Raw genomic sequence first — 22,619 nt, 5'->3', positions numbered from 1 at the left:
CTGTTTTTCTGTTTGCCAGTACCTTATTCGTAATGGTGTTCTATAAAAAGAAAGCCAAAAAATCTCCGCCATCTTGTATGTACGCTTTCAGTTTGTGGTGAGGTTACGGAATAGCTTGTGAAAGTTGGACCTCGTTCTAAGTGAATTCTTCAGTACGCTTGTACTGCTTTCAAACAAGAGTCCTGCGCAACCAAAACTACCTGTTAAACTTGACAAACGATATTAACTCTTTTTATCAACCAATGTCCTTAAGTGTTATCAAAAGTTTTATAGATCTTTTGAATACCTTTTAAAACAGCAATAATATTACACACAAAACCCTACAGACGATTTATAGAAGTAAATTATTTATTAAAATTACTTTTATTTTTCTGAAATCTGTTCTTTCATTGGATGTCAGTTAGACATGGAAAGCTTTTAAAATTAAAACAATTGCTGTTGCCAGATGTATAATCAAACAGTTTTTGTTTTGTGGCTCACTATCTGAAAAAAAAAAAAAAAAAGGCGATAGGTTTAGGGAAGCGCCTCTATTTTTTAAAATTATTTTTGAGATTCTCTGTTGTTCTGACTTTTGGTTGGATCTGGTGGCCAACAAGTATACTGGTTATTTTATGAATAACTTATTAATAATATAAATAATCTTTAAAATATGAAGAATTACTAGTATACAGTAATAATAGCTATTCGTAATGAACCATATTTTGTGTTTTGATTTCAATTTTGTCTAATGGCATCAAACATGCCTGCGAAAGAACAGTATGCTATGTGATTCTTTCACTAATGGTTGGCTGATATGTCGCTCACAGGAAGTACGACCGTAGCGAATCGAAACGTGAAGAGAGTGCAACACCAGGTAAGTTATCTTTCATTGATCGTCCGGTATCTTTGTGATCTACTGCATCTAACGAAGGGTCGGGTCTGCCGGTCTGTGTACAGGATGGTTGCTATGGTAACCCATTGGGTTACCATTTGTATGTTGAGCCATTCGGTACAATACCTATATAGTTTATCGGTTTCGTCGCCGAAAGAATGAAGTTCGAAGCTTTTGTGTCGTTAAGACAAAGCATTTTGCGTATAAGAATATTAATAACAGCTGAATTCCGTTTGAATAACAGTTGATCAAATCGACAGTAAAGGTATGTGTTAATCGTCATCCGTGAGGTTGATCCATTAAGTGTTACTACACGGTCAGCACTTCTACGGAATAATCCTATTTTATAATCTGTAGTCTTCTGGATTGGAAACCTAAATAACTTTTATAATAAATGTAATATATTACTTGAAACTGTTGGTTACCTTTTCATAAATTCTTAGCTTGAATCTTTACGAGAATTGCCACTTAACTATAGGATGCTACGTTTAGAACCTGTGTGAAAACGTAAATATATTTTCAGCTTGATATTAGTTTACAACAGATTGTAGTTAAAAGCTGTCTCTATATTTAATGTTTCTTTCACTTTTCTTTGTCATAACAAATAATCTTCCTTTATATGCTAGATGTATAAGTAATTTGTATTTAAAACGTCTGTGGTCAGCTTAGAATCGCAAGTTACAACAAATTGATTTAACTCGAAAAGATGGAAAAAAAAGTCGTCCAATCAAGATAAATCGATATTTATAATTACTACTTGAGATTTATACTCCATTAGTTTCTTTCCAACACAATTTTAAGTCTATTTATGCAAAAGATTGCTTTTGGGTCCATGAATTTGTTGATAGTTAGGATTGTAATAATTAATGAATCTAAAAAAACAAAACAAAAAACGAAATAGATGAACAAAATGCTACAAATATTGTAATTAACTCTTTACTGGCTATTGTTGGGATTCGCTGTGTATTTTACATAGCAAAATGAGTGGTTTCACCCAGTTCATTTGGTGAGTTCTTACATTCCGTGTTGTAGGAGGTAAAAGAGTAAAACTACTCAATATGATACTTTATGGAACTAATTGGGTGTGAAAGTTATAAATTGAAGGAAAAACGGCAATATGAGAGTTATTCACAGTATTCATATGAGGTCACTCCTGTGTCAGGGTAAGGTAGAAACCTATGGATTGTTTTTTTTTTTTTAGAGGATCTGCTTGAAAGAGCCACAGGTATTGTGAAGTGATTCATGTGTGGCCACGTTACTGGAAATACAGTTTTGTCTTTATTAACTCGCTTTTTATAAAACTTAAGATTTCACATGTCAAGTTGATTTAGAACTATATTATTTCGTCGTAAACAAACTTGAAAAGTAGTGGTTTGAACTACTTATTTGGTTGTGGGATTTACGTTTAAATCGCATTTTAACGTTAATGTGCTAAGTGTTTTAGCACCATTTTTAGTCTTGGGGCGGGAGTAGCCTAGACTTAACGTGTACGAACTTGGATTCAATGATTCATAGCTTGTCTCCCATTACCATAAAAAAATGCGTTTCGTCCTTTGGGACCGTGGTTGCATTATAAGAGTGACAGTCAGATCCTACTTTTCGTCATACAAGATCAACTCAGGAGTTGGCGATGGGCACTGTTAACAAACTACCTTCGTTCTGGTATATTATTTCATAATTAAGAACGACTTTGCACGGACAGCCCTTTTATAGCTTTAACCTAATTCTAAAATATTGAATTTCCACAAATCCTGACTATAGGTATTGTCTAAAGAGAAGATAATGAGAGAAAAAAATTATGTACGGGTAATTAGTTAGTAACTCCAAGTTTCAGGCATAAGGAAATCTTAATTTAAATCGCGTCTGTTAACGTCATGACTTGTTCCCTGATTAGAAGTTTAACTTGCAGTTTTCCTGAATACCTTAGTTTAAGACTTGTCTGTTATCGTAACGACGTCTTGAATTATTTAAAGTTTCTGGTAACTTGAAAGATACCTGAATTATCGACCTTAATCGTGGTAAGTATATCAGTAAAAAGGAATTGACTAAGTTCAGAACTGTAATTAGAACTCAAATCGGTCAAGAGTTGAAGCATCTATGAAATAAAAGTTTGTACTTGAAAAAATCAATCATTCTATGAGCCACTATGCCGCGGCTGAAAATATATACGAATAACAGATAAGAAACGTACGCTTACACGTTATTTATAATAGGTTGGTTAATGTCCACAACGAAGCATGAACGCAAGTGTTTAATTTTTTTTCGACGAAAGGTTAAAGCTCTCCGTTATACTGAAAGTCGCCTTATTATGTGCCAGCGAAAAAGAACAACAACAAAAACGAATACTTACTTCAGAAGTTATTTGACTTTGAATGAAATTACTCAAAGAATATTTGCAAAATTGAGCGTATTTTTTACTGCTTTCGTATTTTTTCAGTATCTGTCGAATCTTATGTAGGGGTCCGGCATGGCCAGGTGGTTAAGGCACTCGACTCGTAATCCGATGGTTGCGGATTCGAATCCCTGTCGCACAAAACATGATCGCCCTTTCAGTCAATCCTATTATTCGTTGGTAAATAGAGTAGCCCAAGAGTTGGCGGTGGGTGGTGATGACTAGCTGCCTTCCTTCTAGTTTTACACTACTAAATTAGGGACGGCTAGCGCAAATAGTCCTCGTGTAGCTTTGTGCGAAATTCAAAACAAACCTTATAAAATTCAATAAATATTAGATAGTTTAAAAGTGGCGTTGGCTGTTTTGTGATAAAGTGTCCGGATCCTCTTTTGTTGTGTATTAAATTATTTTGTGATGTAAAGATAACCAAAAAAAAATTTACATTTAACTGAAATGACAGCATTGTTATTAGAACCTTGCACGTAGTTATACGTTACGTTAGAGATTGCACCGTACGATGAAAATTAGATACTTTTATAATTATTTTTTAAAATTAAGTAACGTTAGTAAGGTATCATTTGTTCATATCAACTAAATACAGAAGTGTCGTATGCCATGTGAAGTGTGGATCTAAAGGGATAACGCGCGTATGAAGATTACGTCATGATGATTGAGAAGATACAACCAAAACTGATCAGGTGTAATTAACAGTGTTATTATTTCGAACTTCAAGATCCTAATCAGATTGCAGTCAAAATTGTACAGAGATTTATGTTGTATTCCTTTTCAACATTACATTCCTGGTGCAACACTGAGCAAATAAGAGTATACAAATCCTAAGCGTTTAAGACTGAACAAGAGGTCAACGGACAATATTCAAGAAAAATGTCCCAAACGTACTCGCCCGAATGTTGTACCTGAAACACAACCACAAGTATGTGGTTCATGATGTTATCATACCTGTTGGAGGCTGGTGACGTTAAATACAGCTGGACTGAAAATATTATGATGTCTGGCTCCTGAGAAAGTCCACACCAACTATATCGGAACGCACATGTAGTAGCAAAATGATTAGGGGTAATAGACTTTAATAGGCCTCACAAGATAATCCTTTAATCTGACAAGACTGACAAAGTTTCAGTTTGATGCTCTGTCTTTGAGGATTACTCGTGTAGGATAAGTATGAATCTCTATGGGAGGCTTGCATTTAAATGTTTTACTAGATTATGTAACAGAATTGTATTTATAGTAATGTTTATTTGTTTGTTTTTGAATTTCGCACAAAGCTACTTGAGGGCTATCTGTGCTAGCCGTCCCTAATTTAGTAGTGTAAGACTAGAGGGAAGGTAACTAGTCATCATCACCCACCGCCAACTCTTGGGCTACTCTTTTACCAACGAATAGTGGGGTTGACCGTCAATTATAACGCCACCACGGCTGAAAGGGCGAGCATGTTTGGCGCAACGGGGATGCGAACTCGCGACCCTGAGATTACGAGTCGCACGCCTTAACACGCTTGGCCATGCCGGGCCTTTATAGTAATGAGGAAACGCTGTAGGCAGAAAAATGAACTCGCCCTTTGATGCTTTTGTAAATGACTGTGCCTCTCTTTATTTTAAATTTGGACATATCACTCCTTGGATATTAATATCTAATCATGCCCAGTTTTTTGCAATAGCAGAGAAATTCCAAATATACATTTCAATGCTGTGGTCATAGTGTGTACAAGCATCGTCCACTTGTCAAACCAGTGTTGATTTTATTCATTGTTAGGCACGTTGCGTCATTTTTTATTCTATATCTCGTTAATGAGTGAGGTAATAAAACAGCGATTGCTCATCATATATTTCACAATGATGTTGGAAGCATTCACATCTATATACAATCACGTGATTTCGGAGTACATTGGTTCTCTTTTGCGAACTAGGTGTGACAACTTAAACATATTTTCTGTAAAAGGAACGTAAGCAGCATCGTACAGAGAAAATAAAGCATTCCTAGGTTTATCACAAAAGTGAGTATAGTAGTAAAAGCTTTAAATTGTGTCGCAAAACTATTGGACATAGTATTTACCAACCTGCAGATATATTCCTTTTGTAGTGAATTATGGGAGAATTATCCGTGCACTCTCCAACTGGTATCAACCTGCTTTTATTCAAAACTTAAGAAATTGATTTTGTTGGTACAAAGCACTTGTTCGAACTGGAAAACGGCCTAGTATACTTGATCAAACTGTGAAGTTCAAAGGTTTAGCGTGAAAAATGTCGATATGGAAATATATTGAAGCAAACGATTTAACATTATAGACTTTCCATAGTTATCTGAAAAAGTCTGAGCTTTTACACTGGATGTAACCAGCTGAAGCAGACAGTATCATATACCAAAAACACCTGTCTCAAGATAAAATGTGTGACTTATGAATCAATACTAAAAATGATAGTTTCCTCTGTGCTCTTTGAGATGTCTGTTTGCAGTAAGGTGTATTCTTTTAGGGCTCAGTACGATTCACCTGTACTGCGTGTGTCGCGCAGGCCCAGTAGCACTGTATTGTGCACACGTGGCAATAGTTATATGGTTCCAAAAGGCGCGAACGCACAAAATAAGCTTCCGTACCTGAACACTTTCAAAATATTGTAACAATCACTGATGACGTTTCCTTTTAATCCTACATTGATTAAAGGATGATTGTGAACACTTAATGTATATTGTGTGAAGTACTTTTTATGTGCGAACTATGAACAAAATTAAAAGCGAATTTCTGACCGTTTTTGTGGTTTCAACGTTTCTAGGTTTGGGTGGAAATATTATTTGTAAATAAGGAAATTCGTAGAGTTGGCAAAATTTCCACCTTATAGACTCTTGCGTTATGACAGAACGTGAGAATTATGAAATGAGGAAAGGCATTTTTAATGATATATAAAAAATCTGAAATTTTATGCCAGAATATAAATATTACGTGGTTGTACATCTGTAATATTTATAGACAATTAAGTATTGTTACGTAAGTACAGCGTGCAAGCAGCTATTTGACGAAAATAATACATACTATCAACGTTGTGTAAAAAAGATATTACCTGGTGTCCAAGAAGGCAGGACCCATAGGGAAGAATAGACAATTTAGCTATTTATTTATTATTCAAATTCTATGCCATTAAGCGCCATACACATACCAGTTCGTGGGAGACTATGCCATCAGGGTGTTTTATTTCTATCTACAACTGACATTAGAAATACATATCAAGCTAAAATGGGTTTTGACTACTGGTTGAATAAATATATTTTTCAATGTTTTTCTTGGAATAAATGTTATTATTAATGTTATGTAAAATGATTATTGTTTTAACATATTTGACAGATTAAGACACTGATCCATGTTATTTATTGGATGAAAGGTATTAATCCATTGTTTTCAATGGTTTTTCAAAATAGTAAAATGCTCTTTTATGAAATTTATATTATTATTAGAGCAGTACGGTTAAGCAGTTAGAGATGTTTGACCTCCGACCTCAAGATGGAATCTTGCACGAGGCACAGCTGTTGGTTATCTCGTTGTGTTCTAGAGAGCATCTGATTAACACGTTCATTAGTAATATTTCAGTTGCTAGATTTCTTTAAGAATGATATTTAGTAATTATAATGTATAACTTACAACTGCTAGGACCTAAATTAAAAATCTCGTGTAATATAGGCATTCGCACTATCCAGACCCGAGTGACAAAGCTCGTGTGTATAACGGTTCTAGCTAACCTCACAACCAGGACCCAATTGACAAAGTTTGTGTTCGTATGGAGGCCCGGCATAGCCATGTGGTTAGGACACTTAACTCGTAATCTGATGATCGCGCGTTCGAATATCCGTTATACCAAACATGCTCACCCTTTCAGCCGTGCGGACGTTACAATTTTACAGTCAATCCCAGTATTCGTTGATAAAAGAGTAGCCCAAGAGTTGGCGGTGAGTGGTGATGACTAGCTGCTTTCCCTCTTGTCTTACACAAATTAGAGAAGGCTACTGCGTGAAATTCAAAATAAACAACAAACATTCATATGGATACAGACAACCTCACTTCCAGGACCCAATTGACAAAGCTTGTGTACATATAGGTGCAGACAACGTTATTAACAGGATATAATTTACAAAACTTGTGTTCATATGGATGCAGACAACGTCACTAACAGGACCCATTTTATAAAGCTTATGTTTATATAGGTGCAGATAATCTCAATGTCATAACCCAATGACAAAGCATGCGTTCTCTCATGGTTGAACGAGTCCTAACACAGCTGGTAATGACATCATAAATATACTGTCAGATATTTTGACCCAACAAAAATAGCTTATCTGTAAGGTATAGGAGTATCCCTCTATGTTTTTCACCCATTCTTTGTAAATACACAATAAGATGGGAAATATCTTTTTAATGGCTGCAAGACAAGTTTAGCCTAATGTCTTCACTACATCAATCAATTTCTCAGGCCTGGCATGGCCTAGCGCGTAAAGGCGTGCGCTTCGTAATCTGAGGGTCGCGGGTTCGCGCCCGAGTAGCGCCAAACATGCTCGCCCTCCCAGCCGTGGGGGCGTTATATTGTGACGGTCAATCCCACTTTTCGTTGGTAAAAGAGTAGCCCAAGAGTTGGCGGTGAGTGGTGATGACTAGCTGCCTTCCCTCTAGTCTTACACTGCTAAATTAGGGACGGCTAGCACAGATAGCCCTCGAGTAGCTTTGTGCGAAATTCCAAAAACAAAACAAACAATCAATTTCTCAATAAGATCATCTCTCATTTGTTTCATGAAAATTCTGAAGTGTAGATATTTTCGGTAGACAGTGATCAAATCGGTACAGAGAACATTATTTGACAGCACATAGGGGTTTATGAGGGTTTGTCTGTGCCAGAGTCTTTTAACCTCACACACACATATACTGATAGAATCAGTGATGTCGAGAAACCCACTTATTGAGAAATTTATATGCAAAAACGGCTCGTTTGGGTTGAGAAAATATTTTACATAGAAGAGCGAACAACGTTTGTTTCGACAAGATAAAAATACTGATAGAATGTCCCCCTCCGTGCACTAGCAGTAAATTTACGAATTTACTGCATTATATTGAATCCAGAGTTCGATTTCTCATGATAGACAAAGAGTAGATAGCCTAATGTGTAACTTTATTATAAAAATCAACAGTGATTAATCCCACTTTTTGTTGGTAAAAGAATGGCCCAAGAGTTGACGGTGAGTGGTGATGACTCGCTTCCTTCTTTCTAGCTTTCACAGCTAAGTTAGAAACAAATAGCGCAGATAGCCCTCGTATAGCTTTGCACGAAGTGTAAAAGCAAAACAAACCTTCTCATTTGACAATCACGTTATAACGCCCCTTCGGCTTAAAGGGCGAGCATTATCAGTGTGATCGTGAATCGAACTCGCGAGTCGAGCGCCCTAACCAGCAGGCCATGCTGTGCTCAAATTACGACTGTAAATAAGGAAGACTTAAGTTTTGAAATGATTAATAAATTATAAACAACAACTTGTAGGCATTTTAAGATAAGGTTTCGTATATCGCTGTTTTTCCCACTTGTTTTTCCTACATTTATAGGTATCCATTGATGAAAGATTTCCATAAAGGGAAAAAAAACAACAACAACAACAACATTAAATCCTTCTAAAGTACTCTGTTTATTACAGAACATCCTTAAGAATACCCCCGCGAGAAACAATATCGGCCTGTGTTACTCGAAGGGATCACTCACTTACACTAGACCAACAGAGAAAAAGGTACTTACCAGCCTCGACTGTTACATGGTGCACCAGCGAATGTCATGAAGCAACGAGCAGTATTGAAGAAAAAGAAAAAAACGGGCAGAAACTCACAGAAAAAAAATCCTAATTTGAATGATAGAGGTGTGTGTCTCAATAGGTTTTGGAAATAACATAAACTTTGGAGTTGTGTGTTTATGGTGTTTTTACATTGTTATTGGGTGAAAAACTGAATGAAAACAACTAAACAATTTAAAAGAAAGAAACCAAAACAAGCCTATTATATAAAGATTATAATATTTTTCTGCGTTAGAAAACGGTTTATGTAGGATATTTATGTAATTTTCATGCAGTTTGCTTTGTTTTTGTGTTTAGCTCATTGTTCAGACAAGTTCTTTCTTTCAGTTGCCTTCTAGTGGTACAGCGATGTGTTTGTGGATTTACAACACTCAAGACAGGGTTTTAATACTGGTATTGGGCAGAGCACAAATAGCCCATTGTGTAACTCTGTGCTTAATTACAAACGATCAACGAACTTTCTCTCATTAATACAGTATTACATCTTTCCTCAGGATAAAATATTTAAAATTATAGTTATGGTTTATATAAAGTGAATAATTGAACTATATTTATATATTAAGTAACAGGTTCAAAAATAAGTTCTGTCAGTGTTGAAAATGGAGTTTGCACAGTACTATAGTTGACACCGTTTTTAAAGAGCAAGTGAATAGAATACGGGATTTATTAATAAATTTGTAATTTTCCTGAGAAATTTCATTACTTTCTTCTTATTCTATAAAAGAACCAAACAAGGCGTCTACTGGTGAAATCAAATCAGTGGATCCAGGCAGAAATGAAGAAAAGAGGTTGGTGGAAAACAAAACTATAATTATTAAGAAGCTAACCACGACTTCCGACAGGAAATACGTATCAAAGGAAGAGTCGAATTACGATTTGTCAGCAGTAGAAAGAGGTGGAAACAAAACATCTCCGACTCGAAAAGGGACCGAAGAAAAGGTGTTTATTGATATTTATGAAAATACTCTGCATCAAAGACACTGTGACCCGATGTAATAGTTAAAATTAAAGTGCAAATTGCATTATTTTAGTATTTTATCATATTTACAACTTGTTATTTATGTCATATTTTAATCAGTAAATGTGTAGGCAGAAAACCATAAATGAAGGGTCTATTTTTTTTAAGGAAAATGGAAATTAGTGGCGAGGTTATACTCGGGAGTCTGAGAGAATGGCCCCTTGTATAAATGTTATAGTTTTCATATTGACTGGTGGAGTTTGATGGTATATAAGACTGTTTTTTGTGTGTGTTTTTTTAAATTTCACATGTCGTACATACCTAAGTTCACTTTGTAGAGCATGATTGAACCCCTCCTGCCTACACGCATGTGTTGATTATTCTATGGAATTGGCCCGACATGGCCAGGTGGTCAAGACATTCGACTCGTAATCCGAGGCTCGCGTGTTCGAATCTTCGTCACACCAAACATGCTCACCCTTTCAGCCGTGGGAGCGTTATAATGTGACGGTCAATCCCACTATTCGTTGATAAAAGAGTAGCCCAAGAGTTGGCGGTGGGTGATGATGACTAGCTGCCTTTCCTCTGGTCTTATACTGCTAAATTAGGGACGGCTAGCGCACAAAGCTCTCGTGTAGCTTTGTATGAAATTCAAAGCAAACCAAACCAATCTATGAAGTTATTGTTATAAATAAACGGAATAATAATTTTAAAACGAAGAAAAGTCATTGATTAGTTGTTTGACTTGTGTTTACACCACCATCTTATACTTTTGATAAGATCCGTATATTTGTTTACTTGGTCTGACGATTTGTTTATTTGAATGTTCTTCTTGTTGTAGGCCGCATTCGAATGTTCGCAGTCACAAGAACGTCTTTACTCGTGCCCTTTGTGTGAAGAAGTGGTTGACTCTCCACATTCATTTACTTTTCATATCCGTCAACATAACCCTAACAACTACAACAGAACTTGTCGTGTTTGTGGCAAAACTCTCAGCTCTACTAGTTCTTTGGATCGACACATGCTTGTTCATTCAGGGGAACGACCTTTCAATTGCAAAATTTGCAACATGGCGTTTACTACCAACGGAAACATGCATCGCCATATGCGAACCCACAGTGCTACAGATAAGTACCAAGAAAGTAAAAATATTTCAAAAGAATCTAAATGTAAATCTAAACCCAAACGAAATATTTATAAAGTTCAAAATAATGATAATTCAGATGCTGTTATAGAGACATTATGCACGAGTTCTGAAACGGTAGACAAACGCAGCGATAATTCTTGTAATTTTCCCGCATTTGAAAAGCGTTCAAACGAACATCAAAATAGCGGAGATACAAAAAGTCGCGAATTATTTAAGTTTAGTAACAGTGTTAGTATTGCGAAAGACTGTAACACAGCTTCTATACAACGCTGTTCAACTACTCCGGAAAGTGCGAAAGAATTTGAATCACGTAAAGCTCTTGAACCAACGGCTGTCGGCTTTCATGATGTAACCTTTGTTGATTTTTCTTTGGATAAGTTTTCTTTAATTGCAAAAACTTATTGTGAACAAAACAAACGACGTCCGAGTAGTGCCTTTCATACGTTTCAATGTCCAGACTGTAACAAAGGATTTCCTTGTGAAAGTGCCCTTCGCCTGCACAAAATGAGCCATGATAACGAAACGACGACCCGTTGCACAAGCTGTCAGTGCTACTTTGATTCTCCACTCTCCGAACAGCTGCACCGATTAAAACATGTGGCAACTGAACGCTCCTTTGATGATTCGCATTTAAATAAAGATGCAACAGATTCAGATTCGAATTATATGGAACCTAAAAAACAGGACTTCCTTGCGTTATTAGAACTACAGAGTAAGGGATTCGAAGTTGCACTGAAACCACCATCAAATCGTGAGATTCGAGAAGGACTTTTTGAGAATCCGTCCTATTTCATTTATGGAAAATCAAAAAAAGAAGATCTAAAGGAATTGGCTAATGAACCAGCTAGTGACTTTGCTGATATTCAATCAATTTTGTCTGTTACTTCCAAATCACCACTGTTGTTTAACATTCACTCTTCCCATGTCGCTTCCCCACTTAATTCACAGCCTCACCCTGTCAGTAGCGTCTTACGTAAATCCCCTCTGGCAGCCAACGAAGCCGCAATCAGCTCTTCTCTATCTAAAGGTGACATGGTTTATTCCATAGAGAATACAAATGTTGACAATGAACCAAAAACTGGACTTCAAATGCGTGAAAATAAAGGATTGTTTTGCAAATATTGTAACGTTACCTTCAAAAGTGCAAGTGCTTTCAAGAGACACACAATATGCCACACTCAAGATAGCACAACTTACTCCTGCTCCATGTGCTCCTATACCAGTTTAGACAAGAGCACACTGATCCGTCACTTACGAACTCACAATGGGGAGAGGCCTTTCCAATGTGGTATATGTCAGTATGCTTTTACTACCAAAGCCAACTGTGAACGTCACATTAGAAAACGCCATAAAAAGGCCAACAAGACGGAGATTCGAAATGCTATGCAATACAACCCTAATATGGCGGAACTGAAGTCACCCAAAGAGATTAATACGAAGACAAGCGTGTGTAAGTATTGCAATGTGGATTTCAAGTTCAATCGTGTGCTTCGACATCATCTGAGGTCGCTACACAATAGCTGTAGCCGAAAGCCCTTCTGTTGCACAATCTGTCATTTAGGGTTTTCAACGAAAAACAATTGTATCAGGCACGTCTCAAAGCAACACCCTGATATGAAAGATAAACTCAGTGAGGCTGTGTCTGCAAATATTACACATGACACGTCTGACCAAGATTCTCTTATTTTATCAGACAAAAGTCCACAGAAAAATAATTTCTGCAAGTCAGCATCTAGATCCCAGTCTGAGACTTCATCAAAAATAAACACACTTATGAACTTGGCCTTGCCTTTACAACTTACTTCTCCACCGCCAAGTAGAGCAGATAGTGCAGATCTAAGTAGTATAGACGATATTGTTTCAGCTGCCAACACTCTAGTCATCCTTTCAAACATGTCTCCTCCACAAGAGGAACCGTTGAATCTAGCTGTGCATGCATTGGATCTTAGAGTGAAACCAAGCCTGAAATCACAATCACCAAAACACGAAAAACCAGCGAACGTTTTTAACAGGATTGAATATTCATCACCTTCTTTTGTGGCTAATACACAACAATTTTGTGTTTCGCCTCTACTTTTGTCAGGATCAGAAACTAGGACAACAGAAAGTGATAAAGTTCTGTCTAGATCTTCAGATTCTCCTTACACAAGCGCTTTTTTATCAACAAATACTCCATTAGGACATAAACTTAAGAAGCCGAAAGGTGACGTTTATATAACTTTTAAAATGGTGAATGATAAGTTAGCACCAAGAAACAAGAGATCATTTACGTGTATCTACTGTTCTGCAGGTTTTACTTTAAAATCAAACATGGAAAGACACATTAAAAGAAAACATCCAGAACATGCACGACCAACAAGAAACCGAAATTTTATTCCCAGCTTAACATCCTCTGTGCAGAAACCTAATTCACCTACTCTTTCTAGTTCAACAAGAGCTGCTCTTAGAGTTCTCGTTCTTGGAAACAAAGCACAAGAGTTTAATGCTAACCAGAAAAGTAAAGACCAAATAGGGACTTTAGTGATGGGAAATGATGAACAAAAAGGACTTAATCTTATTGTATCTGAACATTCTGGTTCTTTTGAAACAGGTCGTATCAACGAAGGGCCTAAAACGTTGTGTGACAATCATTTGAACATAAGTAAGACCAATGAAATAGATTCATGTGATTCAGGAGCCACTGCAGATTTAGCTAGCGTTTCTTCACTCATTGATACCGCCAATTCTGAAGCATTTCACCAATATTTGATGGATGCTGGGATCGACAATAACCAAACTAGCTGTAACTGCGGAGTCTCTGGCAAGAAAGAAACGGAGATCAAAGAACAGAATGACACAAAGTCTGTTAGCAACAGTGCTCTTTCTAAAACTAAAAGTTACCGTATAGATTCTCCAAATAGTGTTTCTTGTCCATATTGCTCACGCAAATTTCCCTGGACAAGTTCTCTGCGTCGACATATTTTAACTCACACTGGTCAAAAACCTTTTAAATGCCCTCGATGTTCAACATGGTTCACCACAAAGTCGAATTGTGGAAGACACTTACTTCGTAAACATGGTCGTAACAATAATATTAAATCAATAACTATTTCTGAAAGATCGTTTAAGTGCAATCAGTGCCAAAGTAGCACATTTTCTACTCCAGGAAACCTAAGGAAGCATTACTACTTGAAGCACTGGTCCAAAAAAGGAAACTTTTTTGGATCTCGCCATTCAGGCTCTGAAGTAAATATTCATAAATGTTGTGAAAATCGGTCTGTTATTGTGACAACATGCAAGAAAGGAGATGGATTGGTGAATTACAGGGAAAGTAAAATAGAAGTTAGTGTTTCTGGTTCAGATTCAAAACTAGATGAAAATTTGAACGATGTCCACTGTCATTGCTGTGATAAAATTTTTCTTTCGCATAAAGATCTTGAAGCCCACATAGGACAATATTTGGATTTGCCCTCTAAATGCCACCTGTGTGACAACTCCTACGACAAGAAACAAGAGTGTCTTGACCACTTGAGGCTCGCACAAGTGTCTTGACCACTTGAGGCTCGTACATAACTGTCAATACCAGCTGTTGATAAGTAGATCAACAGAAATCAGACGAGGTCATCATACCATCATCGATAGACATGAACGCTTTGAATAATAATAAGGATGAAGAACATGGCTCCAAAAACAAGCAGTCGGATTATATTCAACGAAAGGTCATTTGCGTTTTTTGTTTACGTCGTTTTTGGTCAACAGAAGACTTACGGCGCCACATGAGAACCCACTCTGGTGAGAGACCTTATGTTTGTAGCATTTGTCATCGCAAGTTCTCTCTGAAGCACAGTATGATGCGGCATCACCGTAAACGTGGATCTACAGCTTTTCAGGATTGTACAGGTGAAGACGGTCCACCACTGAAATATAGCATCCGACAAAAATTAAGATCTAGAAAAAAGCCAAATCTAAATTCTTTACTGTTTCTGTTACCTCGTTCGAAAAATATGGATAATCGCTTAACGAAATGTACTACCACACGCGCGGTATCTGTTCAGAAGGAAATGTCATATGCGGATAAGAACTCTCAGAAAAGTATCACGGAGACAAATCATGGGAATACCTTGATTCAGAATCTTTTGGGAATCCAAGATTCAACAGTTATTGATAAGATGCTTGACTCTGCTAATTCCGCAGCTAAATTACTTGGAGTTCAAGAACTCTAGTATTCCGTCTTTATTTATATTGAGTCCACAATGATTCTTTCTTCAGGTATTCACCACTATTCATTCAAGTAACGTTTAAACAATGCTTAGGCATGTGAACTCATAGGGAAATATGGATTTTAAATTTGTTCCTCAACTTCTATAATATCATGCACTGAACATGGGGAAAAGACTATTCACAAATATGTATTACTTGCTGTTGAGAATGACATTTTATCTCCACAAGTAATCTAATTGTTTATTGGTTGCTTTTTATATAAAATATGTTCCTGATAAGCCGATTTCTCAGGAAATACTGTGATCGAGTCACATAACTGAAATGGTTATTTCATAATAATGATTATATTCATATTCGTATATTTATGCGCGTTTCTGTTTTATAAATCATTGCTGATTCTACAACGGAATGGAAATGAGTTTAATCTTGACCTGTGTTGAACATAGTAATGTTATTGCTCTGAAATTCGTAACTAAGGAAGATTTTAGTTCAATTTGTGGTTACGTTATTAGAAGTTTAGACATTTGTGCCTTTGTAAAATGGACCAAGTTTAAAAATTGATACCAACTCAGTTCACCTAGTAATAACGTCGATATTTTGCATTCAAGAAAAATTATCGAACACACAGACTATTTAAAGGAATAAAGACTAAAAATGAAAAACTGGAGAAAGATATTAAACAAAATGTGATATTTCTAATTAACATTCCAGCTACGGTTTGAAAGTTTTTGTTTTCCCAAAATTTTGTCAAAGGGAACGAAATATACTTTTTATTTTAATATTGCCAGATGTTAATATTTACCTCCGTACGTATTGCATATTTCAAGAAATAAAAAAGATAGGTTCTGCAGGAAATGTAGTTTTAAAGTTCATAAAATTTCTGGAGACTGGACTTCCTCTTGAGTATATATGTGTGTGTTATAAAGTGGCACTTCTGAAGTAGTCTTGAGCTGTAAATATACATTTCTAGAAAAACTTTTGATTTCATAAGAAGTGCGTTAATAGCTTTGAAGTAACATAGATTATTTTGTGTTAGAATTTGCTTTGATCCACGCATAACGCTAAGTGTCACATCAGCAAACTCGAGTATCCGTAACTTGAAAATACAAAATAGAGACGCTAAATGTGTCAGCACAGGATATATAGTAGCAATGTAAAGAAGGTGTATCTTTTAAATCTTTAAACAGCAACATATTTTGTCTTCAGTAATATACTTATGCTAAAATGATTTCTTGTAAGATTGTAATTATAAACGTATGTATATGCTTCTTTTTATCTGCCGTCCAGAAACGTTTTACTGACGATCAGCATTTTTTCTTCAAAGGAGTGAAATTCTTATAACTGTCAGTGATAAACGATTAAATGACGTCCATTATTTCAACATTTTTAAAATCTGTTTGATAGTACCTTCCCTTTCGTATAATTTTGTTTATTGCATAATGTTCGAATTACTTATATTGAAGTTATATCTTATTGATTTAAAATTCCAAAATTATTCATTGGAAGATGCAAAATTACAAGAAATTCTTTCTGGTATGTTAACGTACGAGACGTAATTATGGGATACATTTTTAGTTAGTCTGTGAAGAACACGATAAAGAAAGCTAACAAGTTTTACATTGTAAGATACTGCTGTGAAGCTGTGTTTGGAATTGTACATCAAAGTAATTTTGTGATAATTATATAATATGTCGTAACCTTCACGGTTTCAAGATTTTTTTGTTGTTAAATTAACCTTTTCGTGATCAGAACGGTAAATATTTTTATTTGACATTTTTTTTAACCCTTTTAAGTTCGTTAAAGACAGAGATTTGGTATTACATGAAACTATCACTACTTGCCTTTATTTAACCTATATTTCTCCGTAAGTTGATAGAACATTCTAAGATTAAACGGATTGTTATTTTTATATCAAATATTGATTTGTTAACCATCTTTTGTAGTTAATACTAACTGCCTTCAGTCTAGATTAATATTATTAAATCGCTGATATTTAAATGGAACTTACAAGCTTACAATGCAGTTGTATTCCTTGATTTATTAAAGATAAGTTAAAGGTACAAATAGTGACTTATTATTTGTATTCAGGCCCACAGTGGCTCAGCAGTAAATCTACTAAAAAACGTGTTTCGAAAACCGTAGAGATGCACAGTTGTGTAGCTTTTTTGCTTAACATCAAACAAGATTGGGTTTGCTTAGAGTTATTGGTGAAGGAAGAATCATGTTAAATATGAGGCACATAAGTTATTAGGAAAGTCTCATATTGCTTTAATAATATGGAAAGCTGAGATAGCTCTGAGACTAAGCTATATTAAATAATACAGGTTTGGAAAAGACTTCCCTTGGAAGGTTTCAAGAACCACCTACTACTATTATGGTAGCGCCATCTGTGTACATATTTTGAAACGCATTTAGCATAATTTTCCCTTTGTTTTTATTATATTTTTGCACATGACTGTTACCAGCCAACTAACGTTACATAGAGAACAATAATTTAATGTTCTTGGAAAATAAAGTACGCATGAAGTTGTGAATTGAAATCATTCTTAAGCAATATATTTTATTTGAGTGCGCCAGTCGAAAGGGTTATTTTCATAAATACAAATATTTTGATAGTAATTATGCTTCAACAATAAGACGATTTTAATGAAAATTTCTCAATCTTCTTAGAAACTGTGATTAAATTTTATTTTGCTCTGAGGGTTACACTTTGATATGCCTTTTAAATTTTCATATCATTTATTAAATCGTCGTTAAAACTTCCTTGTACATCAGTAGTTGAGCATGCACAAGAATAAACATGATCCTGATGGATGCTTTTATTGTCGTTGCTTAGTTCATTTTAATAGTAATTTTGTCAATCCATCGGACACTAAACAATTAATTCGAACTAAAATAGATAAAAGTATGTTTCTAGACCACAAATAATTGGATGAAAAAAAAAAACGTTTTTACTTGTACGAAGCGTTACTAAGTGTATCTAGTATAGTTTTAAATTATTTAAAATATTAAATTTTCACATATCTAATGCGTTGAATCTTTCTATTATATTAACATTACGTTTCACGTTTTATTAGTAATATATTACTTTTGTTCATACTTAAATTCGTTGGGCGGATTATTTGCCAATTCCAGACCACATAAAGGTAATGAATTAGTTTATTTCTTCTAATGGTAACTACGTCTAACTTTCAAATACATTTACTTACAGAATTTTCTTGCTAGTGATAAATTAACTGAATAATCGCGAAATCTTCCTGCTATCACTAAGTTGAAATACTCGTCAATATCTTCGTATTCACAATTAATTCACGCCCCCAGTGACTCAGCGGTATGTCTGCGGACTTACAACGCTAAAAACAGGGTTTCAATACCCGTGGTGGGCAGAGCACAGATAGCCCATTGTGTAGCTTTGTGCTTAATTCAAAACAACAACAATTAATTATCTGATATTTATAACCGCACTTTTTCTTTCTAAATATTACAAAAAACATTTCGATATTTATACCGATATTTCAATTTTATAATTACATTGTATCATAATAACAATAATTAAATGAATCTCAGATCTAAATTAAAACAATGAAAATATACTTTACTAACAATATCCACTTCCTGGATCGTGAAGTCCCTTGAACAATACTAATACACAATTGAAACAATACAATAAATTGTACATTCATCAAGTCTTTTTTTTTTTTTAGTAATTTTTGTATTCTGAGAATTATAATAAACAGATAGGATAGCTTCTTGTCTCTCTGACTCTGTAACAAAAATGGCTCGTAGGTGCAAATATATCCACTACCGGTGGATCAACAGCAAGTCTGCAAGTTTATAATGCTAAAAATTAGGTTTAAATAGCCCATTGTGTAACGTTGTTCTTAATTTAAAAAAAACAACATACAAATATTTGTCATAAATCCTAAAACTGCATAAAAGTTCAGCCGAATAAGGGGTTTGCTTTAATCCAGGTAAATCCATCTGTGAATGTTGTATCACTTGACATCAGACACAAGTTATGTGTAGTTTTTGTAAATAGCAATGTAATAGTTTGACTTAAAGTGTCATGAAATAGTACAAAAGCTATAAATTAATTAATAAGATTCATTAACTGTTTATTGATAACTGATTATGAAATGAGTACATTTTTCAATTGAAATGCACGCTGAATGGTTATCATAGAAAGTTATAGACTTATAAGTGAAATTATTTTGCAGAACAATATATCGCATAAGTATATATCTAACAATACTAATCGTTTCGCGTGAATAAATAGTAACAATAAACTACCTTTTTATTGTGTAAAACTGTTTCTAAGCTGGCAAACACAATAAGTAATAACACTTATCATAAAACGTTGAAATTGAGCCTATAATGTTAACTGTATAACTGGAGTTCATAGACCTTCGTTTTTTTGTTTTAAATTCTCTTTGTGTAATAATTTCCAACGACTTTCTTAGATTACTTTTAGTATAACTAATCGGGGAACAATTGTATTCGATCTCATCCTATAGGATACAGTACTTATAGTTAATAACATGTTTCGCTACACATGATAAAGTACAATTTTTAATTTTACTGCACGACTGTGTTCATGAAAAATATATTTTAGATTACGAGTTATCTGACGGACGTCAATAGCGTTACATTCAAACTTTTTTTTATGAATACCACTTTTGTCCAAAGTTGATAAGCTGCCCTATCTTTCAATAAAGGAAGATTAGAAGTGTTCTTATGAGGTCTGTAATGATCTGGCAGTCCGTAAGTCTAGAAAATTTTTCTTGTTTGGTTTGAGATATCGAAGGACAATAAGGTAGGTAAGTGTCTTTGCTTCTCCTTTTTATTTCCTCCAAAAACAGTTTAAAATATATTAAGATCAAACAAAACTATTTTACGAGTTATTTTGATAACAATGTTATCAATGATTGTCTAGTCGTATCCCCTACGTATGATCAACTGTTTAATATAGCTGACTCCTTTTTTAAAAGGTTAACATTGTTAGACGAAAAGCTCTAACAGATAAAAGTATGGCACACATCAGCCTGTTAATAAAAGGGTAATCTGTATGTAGTGATACAGCGAATGCAAAAGGTTTCTGAAAAGCTGACGTTTTCAGAGGGAACAATTAGTTTATAGTTACCAAGACATCTAAAACAGAAGTCAGTTAATTACTTTGTTTTAATTGTAAATTTAATATTATTGTATGAAGTGTTTAGTTCGTGTAAAGCTTATTTTAACTTAATGTCACACATCGTGACTCCACGCTACCAACACATTGGTTTAACTAACAGTTGTAGAACAGTGTTTTCAAAATAATTGATGAAAATGTTACAAACTAAGGAGAGAAAGTATACAGTAGGCAATCCATGAAGTTGAGAGTAGAATTTGTTATATACTTGGAAAAAGAGGGGCAAAATACATATTTTTGTCAAGTTTATGATAACGTCAATTTCAAGTGGAGAAATGTTGTTCTAATTCTGAATTAACCTGTCATCAAAACAGCTGATGGTTTTACTTACGGTGACTGAAGCGAATAAAGATTTTATACCTGAAGAAAACATGACATAATTGTGGGGTAGTTTTAAAGACTGGATTTCATTAATAAATGCGTTGACTCTTTAAAAGCAGTGTTTATTTTGTGAGGCTGTGATTTGCAGGCATATACTGTTTTCTACCTGATTTCAGTGATATAAAAATCGCTAATATTTTTTTAGTTGACTTTATTTTTGTTCGATTTTGGCATAAATATATGGTCTAGTAGACTGTTGAGGTTGTCTTATTCCAGTTGCTTTGTTTCTAGTCTACTCTGCCTGAAAATATCTTGCAGTGACATTGAAAATTCGTATTAAAAATGTCACCGACTGTATTATCCTTTGCCGGCCAAATGGATGATTTCTGTCAATAAATGCTGTGAGACAACATGGATTACGAGATGGCGCTGTCAGAAACTGGTATGCAGCTTCAGTTTCTTAGACTTACACTTGTTCTCCAATGCGACTAGTTCCCCAAATGTTCTCAGGGAAGAAAGCCAACTAACTTTTCAGTGATACAGTAGCAGCGATGGGCTGAAATGCTTTTTCTGATGACAGCCTGAGAGTCTTGTGGAAATTGCCCCAAATAGTCTCACACTAAAGAAGTGTCAATCCATGTTAAAAACTTTCAGATGTTTTTGCTTCCATAAACCCTCCCTCTTCAGGGAGAGTTAACCTGAAGATAGCCTCAGAAGGTAGAAACGTTGTTCTGAACTTTATTTTAATTAAAGTTTTAATACCCATGCCAGCCATCTTACGAATATATTTTCAACTTAAAAACTAATTAGCCAAATATGGTGCAGTACTTGAACCCATAGATATTTCATCAAGTTTTTCATGCCATCCATTTAAAAAAAATTAACTCTTTTAGTGACAAATTCTAAGAGTTTTATAAATATAAGTTTGGTTATACCTCTAACAACATCAGAATTTTGAAATTGTCACTTAGCTCGATTACTTCATTTAAGGGAAAATATACAAAAACAGGAAGTAAAAATTATCAATACAGACAAGCACGTCAAAAGCCAGTTTAGATACATCTTTCAAAACTACTCTTACTGTACATTCGTCGGCTACATGAGATTCAAAACTTGCTAGCTTGTAAGTGAAAGCGCCTGAATTTGATATACGATTGCGTCTTCAATGCCGTTTCAAAACATGTCACCATCTTCGTGAGTGCATGAAAGAGGGGTTGGGGACGGGGCAACATGGCCAAGCGTGTTAAGGCGTTCAACTCGTCATCCGAGGATCGCGGGTTCGAATCCCGGTCGCACCAAAGATGCTCGCCCTTTCAACCGTGGGGACGTTATAACGTAACGGTCAACCACACTATTCGTTGGTAAAAGAGTAGCCCAAGAGTTGGTGGTGATGACTAGCTGCCTTCTCTCTAGTCTTACACTGCTAAATTAGGGATGGCTAGCGCAGATAGCCCTCGAGTAGCTTTGCACGAAATTCAGAAAACAAAAACAAACAAACATACAACAGCGACGCTACGCACTTAGGAAAGTATGTGAAACCAAAAGATACGTCCTTAATTAAACGTTAATCAAAATAGCTTCACCTTTGCTCTTTGAACTGTTTACTGCCTGAGGATGTTTTTTTAAACAAAACAAAGCTGACATATATACTATTATTTATGAGTAGCTGAGATACCCGTACCCTGGACAGAAGTTATAAAAATTCGTGAG

General features: G+C 35.2%; 2 protein-coding genes across 8 annotated transcripts in view; both read left to right on the top strand.

The window, feature by feature from the left end:
• The window catches only part of LOC143250789 (ras-responsive element-binding protein 1-like), a 43,106-nt gene extending 24,896 nt beyond the window's left edge, over positions 1-18,210 (top strand). For 6 of the 7 annotated variants that reach the window (XM_076501778.1, XM_076501779.1, XM_076501781.1 and 3 more), the window contains exons 2-4: positions 8,946-9,161; positions 9,820-10,034; positions 10,895-18,210. In XM_076501778.1, the coding sequence (XP_076357893.1) occupies positions 9,080-9,161; positions 9,820-10,034; positions 10,895-14,731 (4,134 nt within the window). In that variant the 5' untranslated portion in view covers positions 8,946-9,079 and the 3' untranslated portion in view covers positions 14,732-18,210. Of the gene's footprint in view, positions 1-992; positions 1,137-8,945; positions 9,162-9,819; positions 10,035-10,894 lie in introns of those variants that run through there. The other variant, XM_076501780.1, reaches the window with a different exon arrangement.
• On the top strand, positions 14,824-18,210 carry LOC143250790 (uncharacterized). The gene has a single exon (XM_076501784.1). It carries the CDS (start codon positions 14,824-14,826, stop codon positions 15,400-15,402), a length of 579 nt encoding a protein of 192 aa, XP_076357899.1. The 3' UTR covers positions 15,403-18,210.
• Positions 18,211-22,619: the final 4,409 nt, after the last annotated feature.

This window comes from Tachypleus tridentatus, chromosome 5, assembly GCF_004210375.1.
Source record: "Tachypleus tridentatus isolate NWPU-2018 chromosome 5, ASM421037v1, whole genome shotgun sequence".
Lineage (NCBI taxonomy): Eukaryota > Metazoa > Arthropoda > Merostomata > Xiphosura > Limulidae > Tachypleus > Tachypleus tridentatus.
Note: the sequence above shows the minus strand (reverse complement) of the source record. Positions and strands in the feature narration are given on the sequence as shown.